The sequence below is a fragment of the Mirounga angustirostris genome, unplaced genomic scaffold, assembly GCF_029215605.1.
Source record: "Mirounga angustirostris isolate CCGP_5_RB_7025 unplaced genomic scaffold, mMirAng1.0.hap1 SCAF_8, whole genome shotgun sequence".
In the NCBI taxonomy this organism is placed as follows: domain Eukaryota; kingdom Metazoa; phylum Chordata; class Mammalia; order Carnivora; family Phocidae; genus Mirounga; species Mirounga angustirostris.
In genome coordinates this window covers 145,831,516-145,859,015 of record NW_026991716.1, presented here as the reverse complement: position 1 = coordinate 145,859,015, position 27,500 = coordinate 145,831,516, and the positions used below count along the sequence as shown (strand labels likewise).

Genomic DNA, 27,500 nt, shown 5'->3' with positions numbered 1-27,500 from the left:
GCTCACGTCCAGATCTGGGGTGAGCAGAAGTCTTCACTTCCGCGGGACAAAGGCCCAGGAGGGTCGGGACTGTTGAGGCATGCGGTAAGTGCATGCTTAGCTTCCTAGGGAGCTGACGCACCTAGCCAAAGCGTTCCCACCACCGTGTAGGAGACTCGTCTGCAAGTACCCATTCCCCTCGAGGGGGCTTGCCGCTGTCACGGGGTGCGGTTTGGGCTGTTCTGCACCCGGCCCCTCACCGCAGCTTTAATGAACGCTGAACAACCTTCCACATGCTTGTTTGCCAGGCAAACATCTTTCTCAGTGAAATGTCTATTTACGTCTTTTGCCCACTTTTTAAGTGGACTGTTTGGTTTTTACTACTGAGTTTTGAGACTCCTTCTATTTTCTCCTTACAAGACCTTTGTCAGACATGTGTTGGCAAATATTTTCTCCCATTCAGTAGCTTGTTATTTCCTCATTTTTACAGACCAAATGTTTTTAATTTTGATGAAGTCCAACTTATTACTTTTTTTCTTTTATGGATTATGGTTTTGATGTGAAGCCTAAGAACCCTTTACCTAGCCCTAGATTCCAAATTTTCTATTTTTTACTCAAAAGTTCTATAGTGGTACATTTTGCGTTTAGCTCGGTGTTCTACTTAAGTTAATCTTTTGCGTGAATGGCGAGGTTAAGGTCACGACTCCTTTTCTGTCTGCGATTTTGCAAACTGCTCCAGTACCACCTGCTGACAAGACTTCTGTGCTTCATCAAAACTGGGCGGCGGGACCCGTGGGGTTCTCTGTTCAGTCCCAGCGGCGTGTGTCTGACCCTCGGCCAACCCACAGCCTTGGTTAGTGTAGTTCCATGACAAGCTGTGTTATCAGCCATGTTAACAAACAAGCATCATTCCTCCCATGCTACTCTTTCTTTTCAGAACTGTTTTGGCTATATTAGACTACTTTCTGCTCTTCCATATAAATTTTAGAATAATCTTGTCATATCAGTAATAACCAAAAATCCATGCTGGGATTTTGCTAGGAATTGTCCATCAGTTTGGAGAGAAGGGACCTCTCCACTGTGTAGAGACTTGGGAGTCTGTGAGCACGGTGTGTCTGTCTGTCCAGGAACTCAAGCTTCTTCTGACTTCCTTCCCCAGGACTTTGTAATTCTCGGCACACAGATACTATACCTGTCTGTTAGGTTATACCTCGGTAATTCATTTTTGTGGAACAATTTTAGTGGCGTTATCCTTTAAACTTTCGTATATAGAGATGCAATTGTGGTCTTTTTGTTTTTATGTTGATCTTCAGCCTGAGATCTTGCTGAACCCTTACTAGCTCTAGGAGTTTTGTGATGGATTCCTTGGGATTCTCTGTGATTCTAGAGAATCATGTCATCTGCAAACTGGGACCGTCTTTCTGTCCCTCGGTGATCTGCATGCCTTTTAGTTCCTTTCCCTGCGTCAGTGCACAGGCCACACCTGCTGGCTCCATGCTCTCGAGAGGGATGGTGCAAGCAGACATCCTGGCCTTAGTCCCCGCCTCAGGGGGAGGCATGCAGCCTTTCTCTGGTATGCATGATGTCAGCTGCAGGGGATTTTGGAGATATTCTTTATCGAGCTGGAGAAGGCCCCTTCTATTCTTATTCTTCGAGGTTTTATCACGAATGGGTACTGAATTTTGTGAAATGTCTTTTTCTGAATACTTGATATGATGTGATTTTTCCTCATTAGCCGATGAGAGAATTACACACACAGGTTTTTGAATTCTGAATCAGCCATGCATCCCAGCAATGAACAATCCCACTTGGTCATGGTGTACACTTCTTTTTACATACTGCTTGGTTTGATCTGCTAACATTTTGTTAAGGATTTCTATATCTATGTTCATAAGGGACACTGGCCTGACATGTTCTTTTTTTTGTAATTCATTTATGTGGTTTTGGTATCAGGGTAATACTGGTCTCATCTTCTAATATTTTCTGGAAGATAATGCGTAGAATTGGCATTAATTCTTTGAATGCTGATAAATGATCCAGGGAAACCAATTGGGTTACGGGTGTATTCTGGAGAGTTTTAAAAACTATGAACGAAACTTCCTTAACGTCTAAAGTCTATTAGATAATGGGTGGATTGCAGCCACTTGTGCTTTGGGGGGATCTAGTCCACCACATCTAAGTGGCTGAATTTGTGTATGTGCAAAGTCGCCTGGAACGTTCCCTTGACCCTTGTGCTCTTGACAGGGTCTGTGGCAACACCTGTCTACTCCTGACTGTGGCCAATTACGTTTTCTCCTTTCTTACCAGGCAAATACGCTGGAGCAAAAGTGGTGCCCAATGCTCGGCTAACCTTCCCGGACTTCGGTTTTCTACAGTCTTGACGCGGTAATTCTTTACGACCCTTTTAGCCATCTGATTCTTTCAGACTTAAATTTTTTTAAACATATTTTTTAGGTTTTCTCTTTGTTTTCAACATGAAAATCCATCCGACTACCTCAGTCTCTCACTCCTGAAGGCAGCCCCAGCACACTTTGTCTCCTCGGCCAGGGGTCTCAACATTTTCATATCGTAAATATTTTTGGCAGTCTGGTGAAACCTATGGATTCTTTCTCTATGTATTCCTTAAATACATACAATAAAATAATAGGCTTATAAAAGAATTAATTATAACAAAGTACAGTTTAAAAAAAAACATATTTATGACATAGGAATTTACCCACTTCTTTGTATATCTTTAATAATAGAGCAGCGGGTGTAGTAACTAATCTGGAGACAAGGATGACAGGAAAGGACACGCACGGACCTCTCCAACTGTAAGGGGACATCGGGTCCTCCACGATCCCTATTGGTGACACAGCCGCAGATGCTGCTATTATTACTAGGATTTGTGGACTCTGTTGTAAAGGAAAGGATGAGTTTCAGTTAGAAGTTGGTGAAAATAAAGATGTATTTTTTCCTGTTCCAGTTCATACACTCTCATTTCAAGAATCCTTGCAATTATATCCCACGTACAGCAGCAATTCTGGGCATGACAAAAATAAACATGCGCGGTGGCAGGTGAGCACTTTAAATAGACAGGCCACAACCCTGAGACCAGCACTTGCTTTCCTTATACTCACACAGTCTTTGCGGGAGCGTTTGCAAAGTGTGTTCATTGAGGGTACTCCCACCAACAGACATGGGCACTTTTGGAACCTCTAGCACAGTTTTAATTATCAGGCGCTAAAAATAAACTCTAAACCAAGAAAAACACAATAAACCAGAAATAAAGTCAGTGTCTTGAAGGGCTGGGTGTGTAGATAATTTCACTTCTCAAACATCACTTCCCTTTGGATTCCAACTTTCGAGGTTAACTGCTCTGTTCTCAGGGCTTTCTCTGCTGCCCAGAAAGGGCCATGCCCTCTGGCGTGAGGGCTCAGGAAATGCCACGTGAGCCCAGAGAGACGGCGCACACAGCAGGCAGTACTGAAGGAGGAAACTTCCTTCTCCTCCCTGGGGTGCCCACAGCCACACTGTCCCCCTTTGAACAGCCCCTGTCCCTCTCCCTCCCACGTTCCCGGGACATCCCTCCAGGCCCCACCGACGGGAGGGGTGTCTCACAATCTCTGGCCTCAGCACTGCCCCCCCTACTCTTCAGAAGCTGCTCTAGGTTCAAGTCCAGCATGCATGTCCTCATCCTTTCTCCAGACGGCCCCCTGTGCTTGGGCGCTCTGCCCCCTGCGCAGCTGTCTTTTCTCCAAGCTCTCTGCCATTCTTCATGAGGGTGTTCTCAGGACTCCTAGCTGACTTCCTTTTGCTACAATCCCAATGGGCTCATGTTTCCCAAATCCACCTCCAATGCCAACTCTCCCCAAGCTTCTGGCTTGTAGGTCCCACTGTCCAGACGCACATCGCACACGGGACCCTCCCCAAACTGAGCTCTTTATGTCTCACCTCGGACACCCAAACTAGGAAGATGGGATCCCCACACCTGGGTCCTCCACCTCAGCCTGTAAGGGTTCCCTAAGCCCCACCAAGCCTGCCTCCTGGACACGTCTCACCTTCCTGCGGCAGTCCCCGCACCCTTGTGCTAGGCCCCTCGCCAGACCCAGTCCGTCCCCACCCGTGACCTGTTTGGACCAGCACATGTGGCCCTCGGAGGGCTGCCTGTCACTCTGCTGCCAGAGCCCCCCCACGCACACATGCAGGGGAGTCCCAGCTGTGACCAGAGCCACCTCTTCAGTCTCTAAGCTGCACAATTAACCCAGCTAATTTCTTTGCTCCCTTCTGAGGCACTCCTGTCCTTACCCTATTCTCACCTCGGTTCCATCGAAAGCCAGCCTAGGGGCAAATGCCTAGAGGAGAAGGGGACAGGAATGCCCTCCCACCCCAGGAGGCCTGCTCACCACAGTCCCACTCCCGCTGAACCCACCCTCCTGGGACCACCTCCTTCCCTTCCCTGAGCCCCCAAGACAGGTCTGACAGAGTCAGCGTTCTGATTGCTACTGAATGAGTGAGTTTGCTGCTTAAACACCAGAACATCATGTACGGTATATTTACTTCTCCATCAACCGCTGATGCCCTCCAAATGGATGGGCAGAGGCTCTCTATTAGGGGAATGGGTTGACTCCACGTCACAGCATGATGCTTATGTTCAAGGACACAATCACGGCCTTCCTGTGTACGTGCCCTGTGACACAGGGCAAGCTGTGAGTCCACACACGCCGGAGACCACAGTACGCCCAGGCCGAGGCGGCACGCTGTTAAGACCAGCGCACACCCCTGACAGCTGTGCCAGCTGCCCTCCTAGAATCATCTAGAACCATCCAGAATCTAGACCCTGCTGTCCATTTGTGTGCACGTGGTGAGCGCTCCACAGCGAGCTCCTGTTTGGCGTGATGCTGAAATAGCAAACTCCAAGCCGGGACACTGCTCACAAAAATGGCCATGCAGTGGACAGGCTCCACACTAACAGCTTAACCGCAGCTCAGGAGCGGCCCAGGTGCCGCAGCTGCTGCAGGAAGAGCCAAAGCTGGGAGTCCGCCGTTCCAGCCAAGGGACCGTGAGCCATCGTGTACCTTCTGCGGGGCTCAGTGGTCTCGCCGGGTGCTCACGACTTGCACATGCACTGCGAACATGTAGGTCCCGCCCTCAAGGAACTGAAGTATACGGAATAAAGACAGACTTTACACCAGAACATGACCTACTCACGTCCTCCAAAAGCCCTTCACAAGCAAAGCTCTCTAACTGCTTGAAAATATTAAGTCACGATGTGCTGCAAGGACAGAGTAAAGGAAAGGTAAGACAGCGCTGTCAGCAGAGCTCCTCCCAGAGACAGCTCGGTCCCGCTGTCCAGACACACGGCACTATGCACTGAGGGATGGGAACCAGAACGTTTGCTCTTGAAAAATAACCAGCCCTAAATGACATCAGAATGTGCTGAACTCAGAGTCGGGCATTTTTTTTAAGTGAAAACGAAACCTCAGCTACGAACACTGTCCCCAGTGGCCCTGTCAGTGACAGCTGGGACCTGTGAGCTCCTGGTGGTGCCACTGAGGAAATGCGTCCCACCTCGGGCAAAGTGAGTAGCTGGAATGGAGCCCCTGGGGGCCCCCCTGGTTCACCCCACTTCCTCCATATACTGACTTCGTCCTTTAGGCTCAGGTGAGCTACATTGGTCATGCTGTGCCCCATCTCACAGCTTCCAAGTAACTCACCCTTCACTGCCCCACCCGGAGAAGTGAACATGTAACCACGCCAAAGCAGGTGAAACCACCAACGCAGGACTCTGGTCTCAAGCCCAGTTATACTGTCCTGCGGTCACAGGATGGACTGACATCGCCAGTGCTTTAGGGAACTTTTAGTTCAAGAGACTGTGGGGCCATTAATTCAGTTTCCTAAACATGGCTTTCTTCTCCCCCCACCCCCCAACTCCACCATGCACGCTTTCTCTCTCCTCTCTTTTTTTTTTTTTTGGAAGGGAGGGAGGGGCAGAGGGAGACAGAGAATCCCAAGCAGACTCCACACTCAGCATGGAGCCCAACACAGGGCTCGATCTCATGACCCCAAGACCATGACCTGAGCCAAAATCAAGAGTCGGACGTCCAACTGACGGAGTCACCCAGGCACCGCCCCCCCACCCTGCCCTCCCCGGCTCTAAATATAAGCAAGGGTAGAAAACCCCGGGAGATCAAGGGGCACACAGCACCTGGAGGTACAGGTAGTGGGGTGCTGGGGCCTGAGACCCTTGGCTAGTTCACTCGACTGGGCGACCACCACATGCAGTCCTAGCAATGTGCTCATGTCGGGGGCACCTGGCACGTCCGTGGTGTTTTCCCTGCACTTCTCTGTGTCCGGGAGACAGAAAATAGTATTTCTCAGCCATGTCCGCCTTGTGATTTTACTTTTCTAATTATAACGTTAAGGTTTCAGAGAACAGACCATACCTTTCCTCCTTGACAAGTCTGTTAAGGAAGAGGGTTATACCAGGCTGGCTGAAGACACTCGGAAAACAGAGCGGAGAGACTGGGGCTTGTGGAAGCTTGATGACCAAGATCAATTCCCCTGTCACTCAGTAAACAGAGAAAACCAAAAATTTATGCTAACTGGGTTCAGCGGAAAGCAGAGCATGTTCACAGGCTGTAGGACTGACAGCTGAAGCTCTGAGATTATCTTCCAGCAAGAGAAATTCGATAGCAGCTGTTCTTCTCCCCCAAAGAAGTGGCACTGAGGGGACACCCGGGGGACCCCCAGTTGGCATGGCAGAAGGCTGGGAGTCACCGGTGAGCACGGACCAGTTCCATGAGGCTAACAGGTGCAGCTTTACCAAAGACAAGCAACCCATATTTTAGAAATAGTTAGGTGCTTTGGAATCAAGACAGGGAAGAGCCGAGCCCTGCAAGATTCCTGCCCATGTGATGAAGCATCTGATGGGGACTCAGAAACTGGAAAAACCAGTTCCAGTGTTCCAAAGCTTCACAGGAAATACTGAACAGTAAACAGCTCAACTGAATGGTGTTCCTCTTATGCCAATGAAGGTCCATTAACTGGGGCTTATTGGCAGTTATGCAAAATGCACTTAAATGGAACAAAAACTACCATTCTTGGCAAGCTGCAGCCCTTGAGCCAACTTAAACTCAGCTTCAGCTAGGGCTTCACCAGGGCGACTGTCCCATGAGCACCTGAAATCCCAAACAGGGTGAGGAGAGCACTAGTAAACAAAACAACAAGAAACGGAAGTTTGGAGGTCAGATTTCAGAGGTCTACGCTCATTGGTAAGGTCCCCTGGTTGCAGTGAGGCAGAATCGTACAAAGTAACCCTCAGGGGCACTGCGTGAACCTCGACAGGCAGGTGCAGGATCCACTCACGCCCAGCTGTTCCTCGGCCCTCCTGAGTTGGGACAGTTGGCGGGTCCTGGAAACACGGCCAGGTCTGCCTGACCCACGCGGGAGCCTCTGAGAACCCAGAGGAGGTTCAGTGTGTCAGGCTTGTCACTGTGCGTGGTGAACCCTGTCACCAAGGCCCCTCACTGTGCACACGGTGGGGCTCTGAAAACAGTTGTTGACTATACACTTGAAACTATAGTTATGGTTCAATAAAGAAATAAAAATAGTTGTTGAGTTTACATGTAAACAAATGACGATACGTCGAGACTGCATGCTTCCCCCAACGCACAGGGCAGGGGTGGGAAGAATGAACGCTGTGCTGGGGACAACGGCAGGGCCAACCCTTCCACGGTGCCTGTCTTGAGACACCACGTACATTCACATCCAGGGCCACGTTCGTGTCCCATCACTGTGTGAAAGGTGCTCTTCGGATATGGACAGACATCTGCACAGAGGAGCAGGGCAGCAGGTGCTCGGGGCCCCGGGCTCTCGTGCACAGGGTCTGGTGGGCGGCGGCACCCTGGACGCAACCTGCAGAGAAATACTCTCTCCACCCCGCTGAGCTGCCGTGCTGCTCTCCCAGGAGTGCAGGTCAGCAGTTCTGGGGGCTCGAAGCTCCAGCTGGCTCGGTGCCAACCGTTCTCACGCGCTGCCCCCCGACGCACACCTAAGGTTCAGAACTGACCATCACGCACAGCAGACAAGAAGAACAACTTCTCTGTGTTTTCTGATGGCTTACGGAAGGGACTCAAGAGCAGAGAAAAGGAGAGAAAGCACAACCGAGTGTAGAGCTGTGCTGATGGGAACACGTTCAGGTGCCTGAGGAAACCACTGTGGGAACCACATAGCACGTGAGCATCCTGCGGCGCGCGGCCTCCTGCTGCCGTGGGCAAGAACACCGCTGACCACTCTCCTCACCCCATCCCCTCTCCAGACTGAGCCACAGAGCCCGCGGGGCATCCCACACCATCCTACAGCTCCAAAGATGGGCTCAGTCAAACCGCCACCTGTCTCCCCTCCTACATCATCGCACACCATGGCAGTACGTCTGCCTCTGCGGTGACCCCGTCAGACCCACAACCACCACGAGAGTATACAATTCTGCTCACAAGTGTAAATGACAGAAAGAACCAGGTTTAAAAGAATGATAAAAGACTAATCTTTGCAAGAACACAGTGACTACTAGCCATAATTCACCTAAGACATCCCACAGTCAATACACTTGAGCAACAGAGTAAAATCATCAAATTCTGGCTTCTGACTTTCCAAAGTCCGGCTCCTGGGAGAACGTCAGAGGCTCCGATCTACCACAGGCATGAAGCGTCGGCGCAAGAGCGAGGAGACGGGACCCCTGGGTCACGAAGAAGAGGGGCCCAGACCACCCCGCACACCCAGCAGTGCATGAGCTCTACCTGACACCCACGTCCTGTGGGCGGGTAGTGTGGGAGCAGCAGGGGACCAGGGGTACAGACAGCGGGACAAGGACATCTCAGGGACATCCATCCCCCTCAACCCCGGGTACATTTCTGCCAACCCGTGGAATAGGAGTTTGAAAAAGAAAAGTCAGATGGAAATTATATCCTGAGATTTGTTTCTGTTACAGAAAAATAAATTTTATTTGAAGATTCTTATTCATGAAGGCAAAATACTTCTACAAGCACTCTAGCCTAAACATAAATATAGTGACTGATGAAAGTATTAAGCAAATCAACATCTGAGGACTGACAATGCACAAAGATTCTATAAAAGTTATAAAAGATTCTGTTTCCACCCTCAGGTAACTGTGGATATATTTCAATTCATGGGAACACCACTAGCTGAGGACCTGCTAAATTGCCAGGAAGTGCAGGTACCAGAGGACACAAGTGTGAGTGAGGCCGAGTGTGCAGTCCTGGGGAGCACGAACCCCAGGAGGTGTCCTCAAGCAGAAGACAAGGGATGCTCACAGAGAGGAAGGGGATAGGCCCTGACGTAGATCTGGTGAGGCGTCCCGTGGCACGCAGGCAACTGCCACGTGTGGGTATCGAGGAGCAAGTGCAGGTCCTTCCAGTGGGGAATGGGATCCCTTTGTGGAAGGCTTATAGAGGAGGCAGTGAGGCCATGGGCCAGCGTGAAACCTCTGAGCGTCAGTCCTTCGCCTCTGCCCCGGCTGCAAGCGACCTGCAGAGGGGAGGCCAGAGGCCAGTGTCAAAGTCCCAGGGAGGGGTCACAGGGAGAAGCGCAGTGACAGCATGATCAGGAGGAAGTGGGGACAGCAGAGGACAAAGGGAGGGGGACTGAGGCCCAACTCTGCACACAGCTTTTCGATCTGGGCTCCACAGCCGTGAATGGTACCTGAACGCACACAGGAGCCTGCTCTGGGTGCTGCCGGCGTGAGCATCTGTGCAGACCCATGGCCGGCAACCAGGATCCACACCGAGGCCGCCCGATTTCGCTGCCGCTGGGGCCCGCCAGCGTTGGCAGGCGCCACACGGGCAGACAAGCAAGGCTGCGCACCAGGCAGCGTCACTGACAAAGGAGGCGGGGGCCCAGGTCTGGCCTGCCATGCTCTGTGCCTCAACTCTGCAGGTGACTCGTGCAGCTCTCTTCCTCAAAGGCAAGTCAGCCGTGGGGCATCTGGCAGGGCACATGGATCGTTCTGGAGTCAGAGACCTCCCCTGAGAACTTCCACGAGGCATCCCACCTGCTATCCTAAGCAAGACCAACGTGTCCTCACTGAATGTTGTTCCCAGAACAACTTGGAGGGTAGCTGCGGGCACCAAGGACTTCTTCCCTGAGGGCTCTGCTAAATGCAAGGGACGGAAGCCCAGGAGAGGCACCAGGGTCGCGCCCGGGTCAGGCAGTGGCCTGCAACTCTCCGGTGTCACGAGAACCCTCTCCTGTTCCTCCACAAATGTGCCTGCTCACTGGAGCTCATATCCTCCGACCCTCGCACTGGGGATGCACAGTGCGACGCGTGTAACCAGGATCACAGGGCCACGGACACAGGAAGTGACATGAGCATCAGCTGCCAGATTTGGGAGGGGCAGCTGGGCCCCAGAGAGCATCCTCTTTTCCTCCCAGGCGCACGATGACCTTCTGCCTGCAGACGCTGGGGAAGAGCACTTCCAAGTGCTATGTGTGCACACGGATAAGACTGAGGCTCAGACCAGGTCTGCCACCTGTTTTCCTTGACATGTTTATCTCCCTTAATCAACTGGGGAGTCCGTCCTCATCTTCTGTGCTTACAGATCAACTTTAAAAGTAGAAGTGGGGCGCCTGGGTGGCTTAGCTGGTTGAGCGACTGCCTTCGGCTCGGGTCATGATCCTGGAGTCCCTGGATCGAGTCCTGCATCGGGCCCCCTGCTCGGCAGGGAGTCTGCTTCTCCCTCTGACCCTCCCCCCTCTCATGTGCTTGCTCTCTCTCTCATTCTCTCTCTCAAAAAAAAAAAAAAAAAAAAAAGTAGAAGAAGTAGTAGTAGTAGAAGTTTGAATAGATTCTACTTCTACTATTCATTCATTCATTAACCTTTCGAGTGCCTAATTACAAAAGCATTTTTCTAAATACCCCTTCTGCCACACATTTACGCAATGCTGTGTTTCTCTGGCTGTGTAAGCAGTGAAACGTGTTCCGTGGGCTTTACTTTGATGCGCCACAGCCATGTGATCTCAGTAAGTCCTTGAAGCATCTTTACTTTGCACCAGAATTTAAAGTGTTTGATTTGGAAAGTGATGGTTCACCAGCAGGGTAATACTGACTCAAGATTTTTACTGGAAGATTTCTACATTGGCTTCTACACACGCGCGGTCTGCTCTTCACGTGGGAGGCTGTCTGGGGAGACGGTGCGAAGCATGACGACATGTGGTATCCCTCGGAGCTCTGGCTTTCTCAACGTGGAAGCGGCACACACTGGTGCCCTCACCTCGGGCAAACCACCCTCGGCCCAGAGCCTGTCGCTGGAGCCTGCCTGCACCACTTCCAAGGTCCCATTCCTTCCGGCTCCAGCAGACAACATCATCTTCAGTATTAAAACTCACCGAGCATTTGACATTCATACGGCACCCAGCAGGCGACACAGAGGATCCAACAAGGAACAAGCCACCATCGCTGACTCCCCCCCAACCAAGACCCCAAATCCAGACTTCATCACGGGTGGGCTGGACGCCAGAGCAGAGGGCATCCTCACCAGCCCCTTTAAGGCGCCTAAGCCAAGACACCAATCTTTGTCTTCATTTCTCTAACAACATAACAAGACAGGACTTTTGTTTTCCTCAAAGGAATGCTGTAAAAATTAACTGTATAATATTTATGAGGTCCTCCTAATTTCTCTCTAAAAAAAAAAACGAAAACAAACCAAACACAAACCACCCTATTTTCGCAAGGTATTATTACCGTCATTACTCCTCCGAGTGTGTTCTAGGCCCAGCACAAAGAGCAGTGGAATGGTCTCCGTCCTCAAGAGATGCACTGTCCAGTGACTGTTCTTCTCACAGAAAAGCCTGCAGACTTGCCTGCTCATTTAAGCCAGGGGCCAGCAGGCTTTTCTGCAAAGGGCCGGAGGGACTTACTTCTGGTTCGGGGGGCCTTATGGCGTCTGTCACAGCTCTCGACTCTGCTGTCATGGTGTGGACTTTACTTTGGACACCGAAATCTGAATTTCATATCATTACCACATGTTATGAAATGAGACTCTTCTCTGATTTTTCTCCTAACCAGTTAAAAATGTAGACCTTGTTCTGAGCTCCCAGGCCATTCAAAAACAGGTGACGGGCCAGATCTGGCCTAAGGGCTGCAGTTGGCTAAGGCTGGGCATGAGCTTTTGGCAGAGTGAGTGCATTTCAAGTTTCACTGGCAGGATATAGACGTGATCTGGAGAGTCGATGGCACAGACTGATTTTAAATATAAATATACAGTAAGCTTTACAGCTTCTCTATAACCTAAAAAACAATTCCTGCTTAAAGTCAGAATTGTCAAAATAACAAGCTTAACAGTGGCTTAGTCCAGGTTTATAGACCAACTTTTGGATACTCTCCTGATGGAAGTGAGAAGAACAGTCAGAGTTTCGCGCTCGCTCACCCAGGGTCTGTACTCGGGACACACATCCACAGCAACCACGCCCCAAGAGGAGAGGCCTGGCAACACTGTTCATTTTATGGACTCAGTTTCATGAGCTACCTGTGTGTGTAAAATGTTTTTTCAAAACCCTACAATTCGAGGATACTCCTCACCCTGGTTGTTGACTTTTCAGCAAGCTCACACTCCAGCTTCGGTCCCAGGCCGAGGCGCTCCGTGTGGAAGCCGCAAGCACCCTGGCTCTCGGAGCCCCACCCAGGCACCCACATTCTTCTCTGGGGAACAGTGAATGGGCTTCCCGACAGGTGCAGGTGGCCAGGGGCCATGCAGGCTGCTGTGTGCACCTCTGTCCCCCACGCCCTGCCCCATACCACCTGTCACATGGAGCACAGATCACCGCCAGGAAGACACCACTCCTAACCTCCCCTTTCCAAGTCCACAAAACCCTCTATTTTAAGGCAAGTGCTGACTCTGGTAAGAAGCCTGGTGAGGGCGGCTCATCAGCCCCTTTGTGTGAGTGCCGGCAGCTCCCACCACCCACAATGAGCCCATCAGACCACAGGTCTCATCTTGTGAGTGTACCTTACCTTCAGTATGTCAGAACCTCTTCCGCAACAAAAGTAATTTAGTGCCACTCCCTAAGAGTCGTGGAGAGGCTTTATCTTATCTTAACAATCTGGGCTCTTAATATATCGCCAAATGGTGGCACTTCACTGAACCTACACTTTGTTTATTTACTTATATTTCCTTAACTGATTTAGGCTACATTCTTCCCAGAGATGGATCATCACCATTGCCAAAGCAAGAAATTTCCTGCTCCTTTGCTGGAAACAGGTCCTTGGATTTATCAGTCACCATTTTACTTCTGGGCAGTACTGCTGAGTCTGTCACATGTCACTCCAACAAACAGTGACCGCAGAAGAACATGCTCGGGAACTACAACAGTGAGGATGCTCTGAGGTTCTCATGGGGACGGAGAGCGTGCTTGTTTCCCCGCAATCCTGGCCCACCCTGTTCTCCCTCCCAGGTCCACCGGCAGCTCCCTGACCTGGGCTCCCTCCGAGGAGGCCTGCGTTTCATAAACAGACACATCAAGGCCTCATCTTTGGGGATTCTTTCCTCTGTGGGTTCATGGTCTGGCACCTGCTATCATTCAAAACACTGCTTGCAAACTTTTTTCAGATGGACATTATTTGAGAACAAGGAACAGATCAAAGGATGAAGTCCAAGATCCAACTCAGAATCAGAAAACTGACTGCAGAAATGCTAAAATGCCGTTATTTCTTTATTCATATTCTACTGGTTAAACATCAGACAGTGCTCCAGCAAGATGACATGGCCTCATGTTAAAATACAAGAAACGCACAGACAGAATTACAAGTTGTAGACCTGCTCCACAAAAATCCTTTATCATTGCCATGAGGCACTTCACCAAGCGTTTACTGGGTACTGTTTTAAGCTAGCTGCTGGAGATTACAAACAAGAATAAGATACAGTCCCAGCCCTCCAGAGCCTACAATTTAGTTGTAGAAACAAATCTCTCCCATACAAGACGAGCCAAGTGGGAGCAACGAAGACCTCGTGCAGGAAGAACAGTCTAGAAGGCCAGGAAGAAGACGCGTGTGGACATCTCTTTGGCCTGCCACCACTGGCGAGTTCTGACGTTCAACCCGAATCCCTGTCTCTACATTCAGATGTAAACATCAAGATGGAAGTCTCCCATTAGCTTTGGCTTATCACATTTTGGTCTCAGAAGATCCAAATGGCTGTAAAGTGTGAAGAGCTTCACAAAAACAAATGTATGCATTCAATTCCACATGAACGGGCACCAGGTAGGAGCCGCGGGAGATAGGAAATGGTGTGGTGTTGGCCTTCCCAGCAGATGAGGCAGAAATGGGATGGACACGGAGCCCTCTCTCCTGCATCCTCCTTCTCTGCCATTCCTACTCTACCCTCTACTTCCTTGCTTTGATGCTGTAAGTTGTAGGGTCCTAGCTTTGCTTTTCAAGCCAGGAGCTAATCACGTGAATCCCAAACCATTCCACAACCACCCACGCCCACATATGCACAGGAGCTGTGGCTTCCATGACTGGCTCACCCACCAGAGACTACGAGCCTCAGCAGTTAAGTTATAAGTCGCCAGTTACCTGAAGAGGACAGCCCAGGGCAGACCACATGCCATAGCCGCTCTTCAGCTCTGCTGGGAGCTCCATGGAGATGTCAGAGCCAGAGGGGACTTTGTAAAGGGGGCTTCCCCACAAGGGCCGCACCTGCACAACCACTTTGCTGAATCAAGCAGGCTCTAGTCATGTCGGCAGGGTGCTGGGCACTGGAAAGCAAACGGGAAAAAAGCACCGTCTCTCCGTCCAGGGAGGCCTTCATCTAGCAGAGGAGGAAGATCACGAAACTTTCCCACTGAGGTCCCCACCACAACAGCTTGCCCTGGGCTCCACTCCCCAGCTACCAACGCTGGCATGCCAGAGTGAGGCTCAGGAAGTGCATCTGGAGGAAGTCTAGAATGTGAAAGGTATTGCTTCTTAACAAAGATAAATAAACAGTGCATCACAGGCTCTAAGGAGGAGAGAAGGCAGCACGAGACCCGGTGCCCAGTGGGGCTGACAGCCGAGTGCTTCCTAACCCTTGCTTCAGGGACCTCGTGCCCTGCAGGCACGACTCTACTGGGGGGCCGGAGGCGAGGCGGGGAGCAGACCAAGCAAACATGCAGCTCCATCCTGCAGCAAGCGACGGGCTGGAAATGTTCACCGCAGGTTTTCGGTGTTTTCCAGTGGAGGGCACCTGACTTTATCCACTAGAGGACAGAGTCAGTCAGAGAGACCAAGTTAAAGTCAGAGGATGAAGATGAAGACAAGACAGAGGGAGGAGCCAATGAGCACAGCAAACCCCCAGCGAGGGCAGAGGGCGTGGGCTCCAGGCCCAGGTGGAGAAGACAGGCCTCGCTGGGAAGCCCCAGGGCGAAGGGTGGCACTGGCACCTCCTGTGAACAGTACAGCCATTTTAAGTAAAATCTTCCAAATTATTTCTACAATTTCACAACTTAGATGATTGAAGTACGGAAGCTGAAAACCTACATGCTGCACCAGGAGTTCATGAAGACTCACAGACTATTAGAGTCTTGGAGGTTAAGGGTGGCTGTTCTAGCTCACGCAACAGAGACCCTGCAAGAAAGGGACGAAGAGTGTGGTGTGGAGGAGCCACGATGATGGAAGCTCACTGTGTGCCACGTTCAGCTGGTGGGAACCATCGTCCCAGCGAGGTGCCACTCAGGTAGCTGAGTGCCCAGAACAAGCAAGATCGTAATAAAGTCAGGTCCTAGGGGCGCCTGGGTGGCTCAGTCGTTAAGCGTCTGCCTTCGGCTCAGGTCATGATCCCAGGGTCCTGGGATCGAGCCCCGCGTCGGGTTCCCTGCTCAGTGGGAAGCCTGTTTCTCCCTCTGCCATTCCCCCTGCTTGTGTTCCTGCTCTCGCTCTCTCTCTATCAAATAAATAAAATTAAAAATAAATAAATAAATGTGTAGACTTGGGGCGCCTGGGTGGCTCAGTCGTTAAGCGTCTGCCTTCAGCTCAGGTCATGGTCCCAGGGTCCTGGGATCGAGCCCCACATCGGGCTCCCTGCTCCGTGGGGAAGCCTGCTTCTCCCTCTCCCTCTCCCCCTGCTTGTGTTCCCTCTCTCGCTGTCTCTCTCTCCGTCAAATAAATAAATAAAATCTTTAAAAATAAATAAAAATAAAAATAAAAATAAAAAAATAAAGTCAGGTCCTGCCTGAGGCCTCTGGGGGATAGTTCAACCAGAAGCTGCTGCCGGCATGGACACTGACTAACCTTCACCCTCCAGGACCGTGCGCACAACCCACCCGCCTGAGACTCCCTGTCCACCAGGGACCGAAACGTGCTCCCCACGCATGCACTGCGCCGGGGGTGCTGGTACGAGGTCTGACTCACGGTGCACAGCAACACCAGCACAGAGAGTGTGCCCCAAGAACCATGCGTCCGGCAGATCCCAAAAAGGCCTCACAGCGGCAATGGAATGTGACGCTTACAACACGTCACTTTCTGAGGGGGTACAGCTTGGATTTCATAGTAGAGTCTCCCTTCCATTAACTCCCATTTCTTTCCTTTTATCTCCCCATCAAAGACGACCAAGCACTTTCCAATGAGTGGTGATGAGTACCAGAGAAGGTGGTTCTGCAGATGCTGCCAGGGCACTCAGACACTGCTCCCCAAGTCCTTGATTCCCCTAGTCTCTCCTCAGAGAAATCCAGAATGCTCTAAACATGGGGAGCCTTCCATCTGGAAGGAGGCTGAAGTCAGAGCCAGGAGGGGGGACCCAGCACAGCAGAGAAACTGATGAGCAAACAGACTAGGATGGCTCCTTTGGCTCTGCCCAAAAAGAGCGCCAAGAGGGATGTAAAGGAACTGCCCTGCTCAGGGCGGGGTGGGGCAGGGGGAGACAAAGGTTCTGAGAGCAGGCACCGGTCTGCTTGCTGGGCACCCTATTTGGCTCAGTGGTAGCAGGGTGACAACCCCAATACCTCTTATTTTCTAGAGGACTTTGCAAAATGCTCTGGACATGCACCCGCGCCTGACAAAACACCACTGGGTGAGTGAGGAAGCTGCTGCTAACCCTATACATGCCTGGACAAGTACACGCATGCCCGCGTCAGGAACCGGGGATCCGGGCGCCCAGGGCTCCCCCTGCCACACGCCATGGACACCTCATGGCACACGACTATCCCTCTACCCTTGCAACCTTCTCTTAAATTCCACAGATGCGAGAACCCAAGCTTCACGGGTTACTTGTTCGCTGTGTGACTCAGTGCACTGCTTAGCTGACTTTCCCACCCTCATCCTGTGTGCATCCCCTTCTCTGTGCGTGTTCTCACAGGGGCTGCACAAGCCAAGTGTCAAAGGACCCCATGAGCTACGTAAAGCACCATGAACAGACTGGGTCCCCTAGCATGCACTTACGGACAGTCACACACACGAACAGGAAAAGAGCAAACACACACCAGCTTTCAGAGAGGACACGGCTCCAGCCAGGAAGACAGACAGTCTTACTCCCTGCGCACGGTTCAGCTCCTCGCACATGTTCCCAGCACTGAGGCGGCCAGCGTCCCCTGTTACCTGTGTGACTGCCTTCTGTGTGTGATGAAAGCAAGCTTTGTATTTTTCTTAGTTACAAGTAATCCTGCTTCCCTTCATTTTTCTTTTCTTACAGAACTGTTGCAGATTAAGAGTTCTTGTATTCTTTACCATAGATAACAGACTTCTATGTCTGTAAATGAATATGTGCGTATACACAATATGGGATATAATCTTTACATATATAATCCAATCACCTGGATTTTTAATAAAAATGTAAACCTGTTTACCATTTTAAAGCTGTATTGGAGCTGTTGGGACAAGAAAAATAATGCTGGGCATTTTAAAAATTCCCCACGAGCACCAGTGAGCAGGGACACCAGGTGAAGACAAGGGTCTGGAACCAAAGCCACAGCTAAGTCCCAGATGAGCTGCTCCTCAGCAGCGGGAGTGGAGTGAGACCCTGGGGGGACCCTGCCCCTCCCCTCCCTGCCTCACAGCATCTCTGCAACCAACCCCATCAACCAGGACAGCCAAGAGGCCTCTGAAATCGCATCTGTTTTCAGTCCCACCGCTGGTAAAAACCCCCATCCTCCTTGGGACTCTCTCCACAGGGGTCTGGTGAGGAGAACACGAGCTGCCCAGTTACAGTCCTTCCAGGGAACCAATGTCAGTAACAGCTGGTACAGGCTGGAGAAGCTCCAGCCCTGGGGAAGGTACCTGGTCTGCTGGGGTCTGCCAGACTGGCAAGCATGGGGCCTAAGCGAGTGGACACAACAACGCATGCTCCCGCTGGGGTCTGCGTTTACCTCGCGCTTTCCCTCAGGCCCCCTCCTCCCAGAAAAGCGCCTTTCTCACAGCAAAGACCACTGGATGGGTGTCAAGAGCCGATCCCACTTTAGCTCTGCCAATGACACAGTGGGGATGGGATCATGGACTCGATTTCCACGAAGACAGAGAACATCCCACATGGTGCCACACTCCATCCTGGCAATAGGCATGTAAGACGTCCCCTCATATTTATGAAAGAGAGAAGTTATGTTCTGCTGTATGTTCATAAGAACTTCTTCAAGGTCATGCAGCTACCAAATTAAAGAGCCCCGAACTCCAGCTTGCTCTGCTGTCCACACTGTACAATGAGGCAGGAGACAGCATGGCCTCTAAGTCCCCTTCTCTTTCTGTTTGTCTGCTTAGTTTTACTAGGACTGGAAAGAGGAAGGCAGGTGAGGGTCAAGGGACAGATGGGCCCATGGTAGCATGACAGCAGGCTGAGGGCGAGGCCATGCAGCTCGGGCTATAATCTAGTAGTAAGAATTTTATTAACCTACTAATAACTGAAAATTCACTTTTTAAAAATTGTGTTGTTCATACTCAGTTGTTCATACTCAATGCAATCAGCTAACATCCCCAATGGTGAAAAGCTGAGAGCTTTCTCCCTAAGGTCAGGAATAAGACAAGGATGTCTGCTCTCACCACTTTTATCCAACACAGGACTGGAAGTCCTAGCCACAGCAATCAGGCAAGGAAAAGAAATAAAAGGCATCCAAACTGAAAGGAAGAAGTAAAACTGCCACTATCTTCAAATGACATGATACTATACATAGAAAACCCTTAAAACTCTACCAAAAAATGGTGAGAACTAATAAATGAATTCAATAAAGTTGCAGGATACATCAATACATAAAATCTGTCGCATTTCTTTTTTAAGGTTTATTATTATTATTATTATTATTATTAAAAATTTTCTTTATTTGTCAGAGAGACAGAGCACAAGCAGGGGATGGCAGCAGAGGGAGAAGCAGACTCCCCGCTGAGCAGGGACCCTGATGTGGGACTTAACCCCAGGACCCTGAGATCAGGACCCAAGCCGAAGGCAGATGCTTAACCAACTGAGCCACCCAGGTGTCCCAATGTTGCATTTCTGTACACTAGTAAGGAACTATCTGAGCAATTAAGACAACAATCTCATTTACAATTGCATCAAAAAGAATAAGATAGGTAGGAATAAATTTAACCAGGGACGTGAAAGACCTGCACTCTGAAAATTATAAAACACTGATGAAAGAAAGTGAAGATGACACAAAACACAAATGAAAGATATTCCATGCTCATGGGTTGGAAGAACAAATATTGTTAAAATGTCCATACTATCCAAAGCAATCTACAGCTTCAATGTGATCTCTATAAAAATTCCTATGGCACTTTTCATAGAAATAGAACAAACAACCCTAAAATGTGTATGGAACCACAAAAGGCTCTGAATAGCCAGAGCAGACCTGAGAAAGAACAGAGCTGGAGGCGTCAGCTCCCCGATTTCAAACTATATTACAAAGCTACTGTAATCAAAACAGTACAGCATTAGCATAAACACAAGACACGAAAATCAATGGAACAGAAAAGAGAGCTCAAAAGTAAACCCATGCATATATGGTCAACTAATTTCCCACACTTATTTAGGAGGGCCATCATCAGGCAAAAGATAAGTATTGGCCAGGATGCGGAGAAAGGGGACCCTCTCGCACTGCTGGTAGGAATGCAAGCTGGCGCCACTACTCCGGAAAATAGTATGGAGGCTCCTCAAAAAACTAAAAATGGAGCTACCCTACACTCCAGCAATCCAACTTCTGGGGATATATCTGAAGGAAGTTAAATCACTATCTTGTGAGGTATGTGCAGCCCATGTTTGAGGCAGCATTACTCACAAAAGAGTCCATCAACTGAGGAATACATTAAAAAGATGTGACATATCTACACAACGCAGTATTATTCAGGCATAAGAAAAAGAAAGTGAAATCTTGCCATCTGTGGTAACGTGGATGGACCTTGAGGGCATTATGCCAAGTGAAAGAAGTCAGAGAAAGAAAGACAAATACCGTACGGGCTGGTGGTCACTGGAGATAAGGGGTGACTAAAATGGGTGAAGGACTCAGAAGGTACAGACGTCCAGTGATAACATTAATAAGCCACGGGATGTGATGTACGTCGTGGAGACCACGGTTAATAATACTGGGTTGCACACCTGAAAGCTGCTAAGAGCATAAATCTTAAAAGTTCTCATCACAAGAAAAAAAAGTCTGTAACTATGGGTGCTGACAGATACTAACTATAGACTTGCTGTGGTGATCATTTCACAATATATACAAATATTGAATCATTATGTTGAGCACCTGAAACTTATATAATGTGTGTCAATTATACCTCAATAAAAAAAGAATTAGCATCAACCTAGTAATAACCCAAAAAATCACTTTTTAAAATTGTTTCTTGCCAAAAGGAGGAAAAAATCCACCTCTAAAAATAACTTTCTTGACTATAATGTAATGAAACTGCACACACACACACACACACACACAGCCTGCACTGTATTTAATTGGGCTGCTATGAGAATTAGTTCATGGAGTAAACATGGTACAGAAGAGTTCTGAGATTAGATTAAAAGTTGTTCATAAATGAAATTTATTAGTTTTTTTTTTTTTTCCACTAAAAAGACCAGTAAAAACTAATTCAATTAACTAGAATCTGCAGATAAAACTCATCATTATCCAATGGCATTTATAAAGCAAAGTCTTCAGTTTCCACCAACAACTGACCTGACCTTGGGTTTTCCTCTACGAAACAGCTATGGGACCCAACAGGGTGTGGCCAAAAAGGAGAGGAACGAGGCTCAGCTGCCAACGGCTCGTTCGTGAAATTAAAGGAATAAAACGCCCGTGAGTGGCAATATCTGAATAAAAGCAACACGGCGCATGATCTCCATTTACTAAACACTCCGCAAGCAAGGCACTGGGAGAGGACACAGGGCGGGTGGAATGTGGCCCAGCCCCTAAGAGCAGTCACCGACGTCTGGGAGGCCAGGCCCACGGACAAAACAGGCAAGACAGGATGTGTATGGGCCAAAATCATGAACACCAGAAAAAGGCGTCCTGTTTTCCTAAAGTTAGCAAGGCTTAAAAGGGATCACACCAACTCTTGTCCTCATGTGACAATACTGAGACAGGATTAAGAACGACACATTTCTCAGCGCTGGAATGAGGCAGCTCTTGTGAGCATGTGACCCATCTGAGACCGAGGTCTAGAGGGCCCACTTCCACGGAATGCGGGACGCCATCTGTACATAGCTCTGCTTGAACTTCACTAACCTGGCAGGACCCTGGGCTCCGCTGTGAGAGATGAAGCTACACCACAGCATCATAAAAACACCTTGATTAAAGATGCCTTCTTACCTTTTCTGTGAAACACCAACCAAAACTTAAAAAAAACAACAGAAGAAATGGCTGGGCAGGCAGGGGGTCTCCAGAACTGTGACAATCAGTCAGGCCAGTACCTGTAAGTCTACCAGCTGCACAGTTGACTTTCCTTGGAGGCACAAGGCCTGAGCAATAAAAGCATGCAGATCCTCCAGGCAAAGAGTGTCCACCTGAAAGGGAGAGAGAAGCAGCATCAGCTCTGGGAAAAATCCAACACTCTGCACGTGGATTCAATGACTAAAGACAGGCGTGCACTGGGGGCGGTAGACGAGGCAGAGGCGGAGGTCAGTGGGGCCTCTTTGTCCAGAGCCCACAGTCCATGATGCCCAGGGCCAAGCTGGACAGGGCCCTGGTCACTCTGCAGCAAGGGGGGAAGCTCTAGAATGCTTGGGAGGGGCCATGAGCCACAACCAGGCCTGAGTCTTAGAGCAACACAGGTGACTGTTTTGGGCACCAATTCCCACAGCTGGTAACTTAGGAGTTTGCAGCGTGAGCTGGGGTGATCCAGGCTGGGATAAACTTCCACCTTTGCCAGCCCTGATGAAACCTGATACTCATATCTCAGGACCCCCACATTTGAGACCCTCCGATCTTCTGTGGAATCAAGGGGTCCAACCAAAATGTGAGCAAGAACAAGGAGGGCAGGGATTTGGAGAGACAGATGGGGAAACTCTGGGTCTCGTGAAAATGATGGGAATGAGGACAGGGCCTGGGAGCACCATGGACAGTGGGCTGCTCTAGGGGACCACCTCTCCCAGGTTAGGGGGTGGTGACTTTTCCAGCTCAGCCACCAAATTCTGCCAGCCAGAGAAAAGCACTGCAGTTCCCTTGCTCATTGTTTCCACCGCCATCATAAGAATACGAGAACTTCTTCCTATAGAGGAATACGTTCTGTGGCAAGTAAAGGCTTGAAGGGAAAAAATCAGGGTGACAACCACAAACCTTTGAGTAAGAATTTTGATTCTTCCTCCATGATAAAAGTGGCTAATGTTTACTCCTAATAAAAATGACCCCACCATAAACCAGAAAGACAGTTCACTGGCTCCTGCTCTCCATGGCCAGGACCCGCTGACCTCTCCTGGAAAATCAAGTACTTCCGGCGTGCGTCACCTCCACCCCGCGGAAGGCACCAACCCCGTCACTACCCTGCCCTGCCCCATTCTGAAGTACTTACTGCCTTTGTATAAACGACAGCTGTAACTATTTCAGGGAATACCAAAAAAGTCCACAGATGTGTAGTACTCATGACCAAGAAAAAAGACCCCAGTCTACAGAAGCAAGACCAAGCAGAGAACACGTTTTTTTATTCCATAAAGCCTATCTCTCTCCATTTAGACTCGGTTTGTTGCAACGTAACTCTACTTCTTGCCATTAGCAACTTTTGAAGAAGGCTGATTTTAAAACACCAACTTATTGAAAAGAGAACTATCTCACGTACCGTTGCTTTCACAGGCAACCCACCTCCGCAGTTAACAGATCTAAACCACCACAGAGGGTGCTTTTTTACGGTTTCACAGAACAGATATTACTATTTAAAGCATTTGCTCAACTAGAGATTATAAAAACTATGTACGCTTGCTATGACGTAAACTTACCCTTCCAGAGAATGTTCTCAGATAAGCCTTCAGTAAAAAGTGTTGTTGTTGTTGACTTGGAGGTTATGAGAGCATTTCGTTTCTCCACAGGTTCTATACCCCACGTTGCAAAACAAAACATCTAACTTAAGCTTATCCACAGAAAAGTATAATATTTTTATAAATTTATCTTTTTACTTATAAAACCCTAAGAGAATATTAACCCTGTGAATAATATTGTAGTTCCTTCTTAATCTCAAAGATGCCACTGATGTGTTAATTCACTGTTTTTCGGTTTCAAAAAGCTCCAATTTAAATATGCTCTTTGTCAAACCAACATCATATGTCTGCCTCATGCTGACTCACACTAAAGAGATTTTTACTGAAAGGCAATCATTAGTGTTATCAGAAAGAAGGTGAAGGTGGAAATTTTCCTCCTGACGCTTGTCTTGCTTCAGGTGTGTAGAGACACTGGAGATGGAAAGCTGCTGTTCTGTGGTCTGGACACGGATTTTCGTAACTGACAGTCACCTGCCCAAGTGGCGAGCATAGAGCTGTGATGAGCGACTGTCAACAGGTTCAACAACCCTCTTACTGGAAAGAGTAATTCAAGATGTGTGTCCAAGGAGTGACTGTTCATATGCACGCAGACAGTATTCAGAAGAAAACACAGTTATTTTTCTGGAGGAGAAACCTCAGCTCTTAGTTATTCACCATTCCCAATCCCCATGATGGCCCTATCTCGGCCACCTGGAGACGAATGAACACTGGACAGAAAACATTAACTGATACATGCTTGCATATTTAGTAAATGGTATCAAAAGAAAGGCAGTTTTACACTTAAAAATCCATCCTCTATTCAATTATATTGCTAAGTCTGGTACCAATAACAAAATGTTCTACTCAAAATAGTAAAGCAAAAACTAAAGTTTACACTGGTGCTTGTGAAACCAATAATGAAGCAATAAAATCTCTAAGAGTTATTTAGCTATACCACATTTTTACAAAATGCAAAATGCAGAACTAGCTATAAACTGGCAGAGCCAAAAGAAAAGAACAATTTAGAAAAGGAAAAGACAAATCAGTATAAAGCTCCCTTGAAATGTAATTCCACGATAAGAGTGAGTTTCTTAAAGACAATCAATAATTCATAAAGTGAATTCAGGTCTGAGAAACAGTCACCTAACTCTCTATTCCAGGCAAATGAAAATTTGATGTTTATGCCAAATGACTCCCAAGATCCACCACATACAGAGGCCACAGCAGAAGGCAAGACAGCTCAAAGGTGTCGAGAGGACAGGAGGTCTAGATGGGCTAAAACAATAGAGACGTGATTGCAAAGGACTTTTTTTTTTTATTGTCATTGTGATGAATGTGAGACAAAATCATTTCAAAATAATACAGCCAAGGAAAGGAAGTGGGAGGAAAGGGGCTGGAAGAGGGAGTGATTTGGCCCTTCTTTTGCTGAGGTTTCCAAACATGACCCTGCACACGGGCACCTGTTAAAAAGACAAATACTTTCACGGGCCTTTATAATTTTCTCACATAACCTAAGTGTAAAACTAATGAAACAGAAACTGCCTAACTTGTTGAGGGACACCGATCAGGGCCTGGCACTGCATTCCCCACGTGAGGCCTCCAACCCCTGGTTTAGTCGGGCAAGGAAGACACGGGCCGTGACGATGATGACCCTAGCAGACGTTTTACTGGGCACCCCTGCGAAGCATGTTTCGTATTTTCCACAGTGCAACACCCCAATAACCCCAGGAGGTACCCACTACCTTGTCCTAGAATGGGACGTGAAGGGAAGTCTCAGCAAACATCGCGAGAGCAGTGGCGTCGGAAGGCGTCGGCCAGGAGCACCAGGCCTTCTCAGCACGACACGGGGCCCCCAACAGGAGCAACCTCCTGGACAGTAACAGCACCAGGGGAGGCACTCCACGGTTCAGAGTGCTGGGAAAGCGGAAGCAAGCCCGCACGGCGTCCCAAGCCTCCACTACACTTGCGTGCAGTACGAGCCTCTATGTCTGACACACAAAGGCGCTAACATGTGTGCCGACAGGGAGCACAGCTGCAAGGGACTTGTGCTCATGGGGCAGGCACTGGACAGCATGACACGGGGACAGGCCATGGCCAGACCCCAGCGCGCCACACCTCACAAAAGGCAAGGGCAGGAGCGAGGAGCGGAGGTTACCTGCACAAAGAGGTAGATCAAGAGGCAGCACAACGCTTTAAAGGGGTTCTCGACCGCCTGCAGCTCTTCTCTCGAGGAGGAAAGGTCGAAACAGCCTAGGAGGGCATCCAAGCGCCGGCCTTGTATTCCTGGCTCTTGGTTCAGCCACAGTAATTTCAAATTAGGTGTTCCCCCTGGTTAAAAAAAAAAAAAAGTCCATTTACCATTATTCTTTGTACCAGCAAGTTATAACATGCTTCTTATAGAAATACAATAAAAGAATAAAAGACACTAACCTCTTCTCTTTCTGACACCCTTGAGCTTTAAGGTGTAAAGGACTAGAAAGTAAACATGAACAAACCTACCTGGTTAAAAGAAACAGACCCTCAAAGGCCAGTATATATGTACTTCATTGAGAACATTCTTTTTTTTTAAGGACTATGTTTTGAGGGAAACTAGGGCTTTTTTCCTACCTCTGCTGCATCCTGCCATTGTTAAGAATGCTTTTCAGAGTATGTTTAAAAGGTCCTGTCTCTGAGTGTGGGAAAGAACACAGCCACAGTGGAATGCTGGTGCAAAGACCACCAACCTACCCTGTTAGCTTGCTCTCTTATTCCCCTAGACCAGCAGTTTTTAAACTTCAGTGTAAAAAGAATCCACAGCAGAGACTATAAAAAATGCATTTTCCTGGGTTCTGCATGCAGAAAGCCTGCTTTACCAGGTATGATGCCCAGGAGTCTGCACTGCACAACCTAGAGGCTTGGATGCAGGGCAACTCTGGGCCCCATGCTTTGGACAGCATGTCCCTAAAACTGTCAAACAAAAGAAATTCCTAAAATGTAATTCCTAGTGTTTCATTTCTATGTTTTATATATACATTTAAATTATTAAAGTTAAAAAAACCAAAAAACAACCCTTCCTCATTTCCTTAAATCACAACACATGGCCCCGGGAGTCTGGAGGAAAAGTGGGGGTCCTGCCGGCAGCCGCACACACAGGCCAGTCCTGGGACAAGCCAGGTCCCACTACAGGCAGCAGCTGTGATTTCTGCAGGGTCAAGAAGCTACAACACCACGCCTCAAGAGCCAGGATGGCAGAGGTCCGAATGTCCCACATGTCTACTATGGAAACAGAACCCAGTAACCAAATGGTATCGGAATTAAAGGACTCAAAGAAGCAGCTCTCCTCTTTTTCCCTTTTTTTCCCCATTTCTCACGGTATCATTTAATATTCTTGACCATGTATCTCCCACCACTGAAAGTGAAACAACACAGCAAAAGTCACTTGCATTTCTGAAACGGCTGAAGTGTTTCCTCCATCAAAAAATTTTTTCATTATTTATTTTGGAGAGGAAAAAAAAATCATTTTTCTCTTGAAAGAAAGAAAATAGTGACGACAACTGGCAAAAAACAAATCTATGGCACCAGTTAATAAGATGGAGATATCATTCCAAGATCTTCACAAGGGTCAGCCATGACTTCTTAAAACACATCTTTTCAGAAAAATCATCATCTTGTAGGGTCAGCAAACTGTAGCCCATGGGCCGAATCCAGCTCACTGCCTGTTTCTGTAGGCCTATAAACTAAGAATGGTTTTCACATGTTTAAATGACTGAAAAAAAAATCACAAGAAAAACAGTATTTCACAATGTGAGAAAAGTATGTGAAATGCCAGTTTCAACTAAATGAAGTGTCAGCACAATGGCACCTGCTCATTTGTGTGCTGTCTGTGGCCCCCCGCGCGGTCCAAGCGCAGGGCTGGGCCGCCGCAGCAGAGATCACGGTGCCCCAAAGCCTAAAATACAGACGGCTGCCAAGCCCTGACTGAAGGTGAGTGATGAATGTCCCATTATCACAGTTATTTCAAATACACTCAAGTAGTTGACAGTTTTCCTAACTCTAAAAGTCATGCATTGTAAAAAAACTAAGGAAAAAAAGGCATAAGAAAATGAAAACATTTATAACCCCACCACCCACATATAGCCATATTTTAAAATATAGCTTCTAGTC

The 27,500-nt window shown here is 48.6% G+C and overlaps 1 protein-coding gene and 1 long non-coding RNA gene across 10 annotated transcripts in view; one reads left to right on the top strand and one right to left on the bottom strand.

The window, feature by feature from the left end:
- The window catches only part of FAM120B (family with sequence similarity 120 member B), a 122,114-nt gene that overhangs the window by 57,154 nt on the left and 37,460 nt on the right, over window positions 1–27,500 (bottom strand). For all 9 annotated transcript variants that reach the window (XR_008505445.2, XM_054505652.2, XM_064598377.1 and 6 more), the window contains 2 exons: window positions 25,513–25,685; window positions 21,822–21,914 (listed from right to left, as the gene is read on the bottom strand). Coding sequence is in view for 8 of the 9 variants with exons in the window: in XM_054505652.2 (XP_054361627.1) it covers window positions 21,822–21,914; window positions 25,513–25,685 (266 nt within the window). In the remaining variant the exon portion in view is untranslated. The remainder of the gene's footprint in view (window positions 1–21,821; window positions 21,915–25,512; window positions 25,686–27,500) is intronic.
- On the top strand, window positions 11–2,800 carry LOC123836844 (uncharacterized). Its single transcript, XR_006789088.1, has 3 exons — window positions 11–84; window positions 2,287–2,364; window positions 2,724–2,800. It is a non-coding gene; the product is annotated as an uncharacterized LOC123836844 (long non-coding RNA).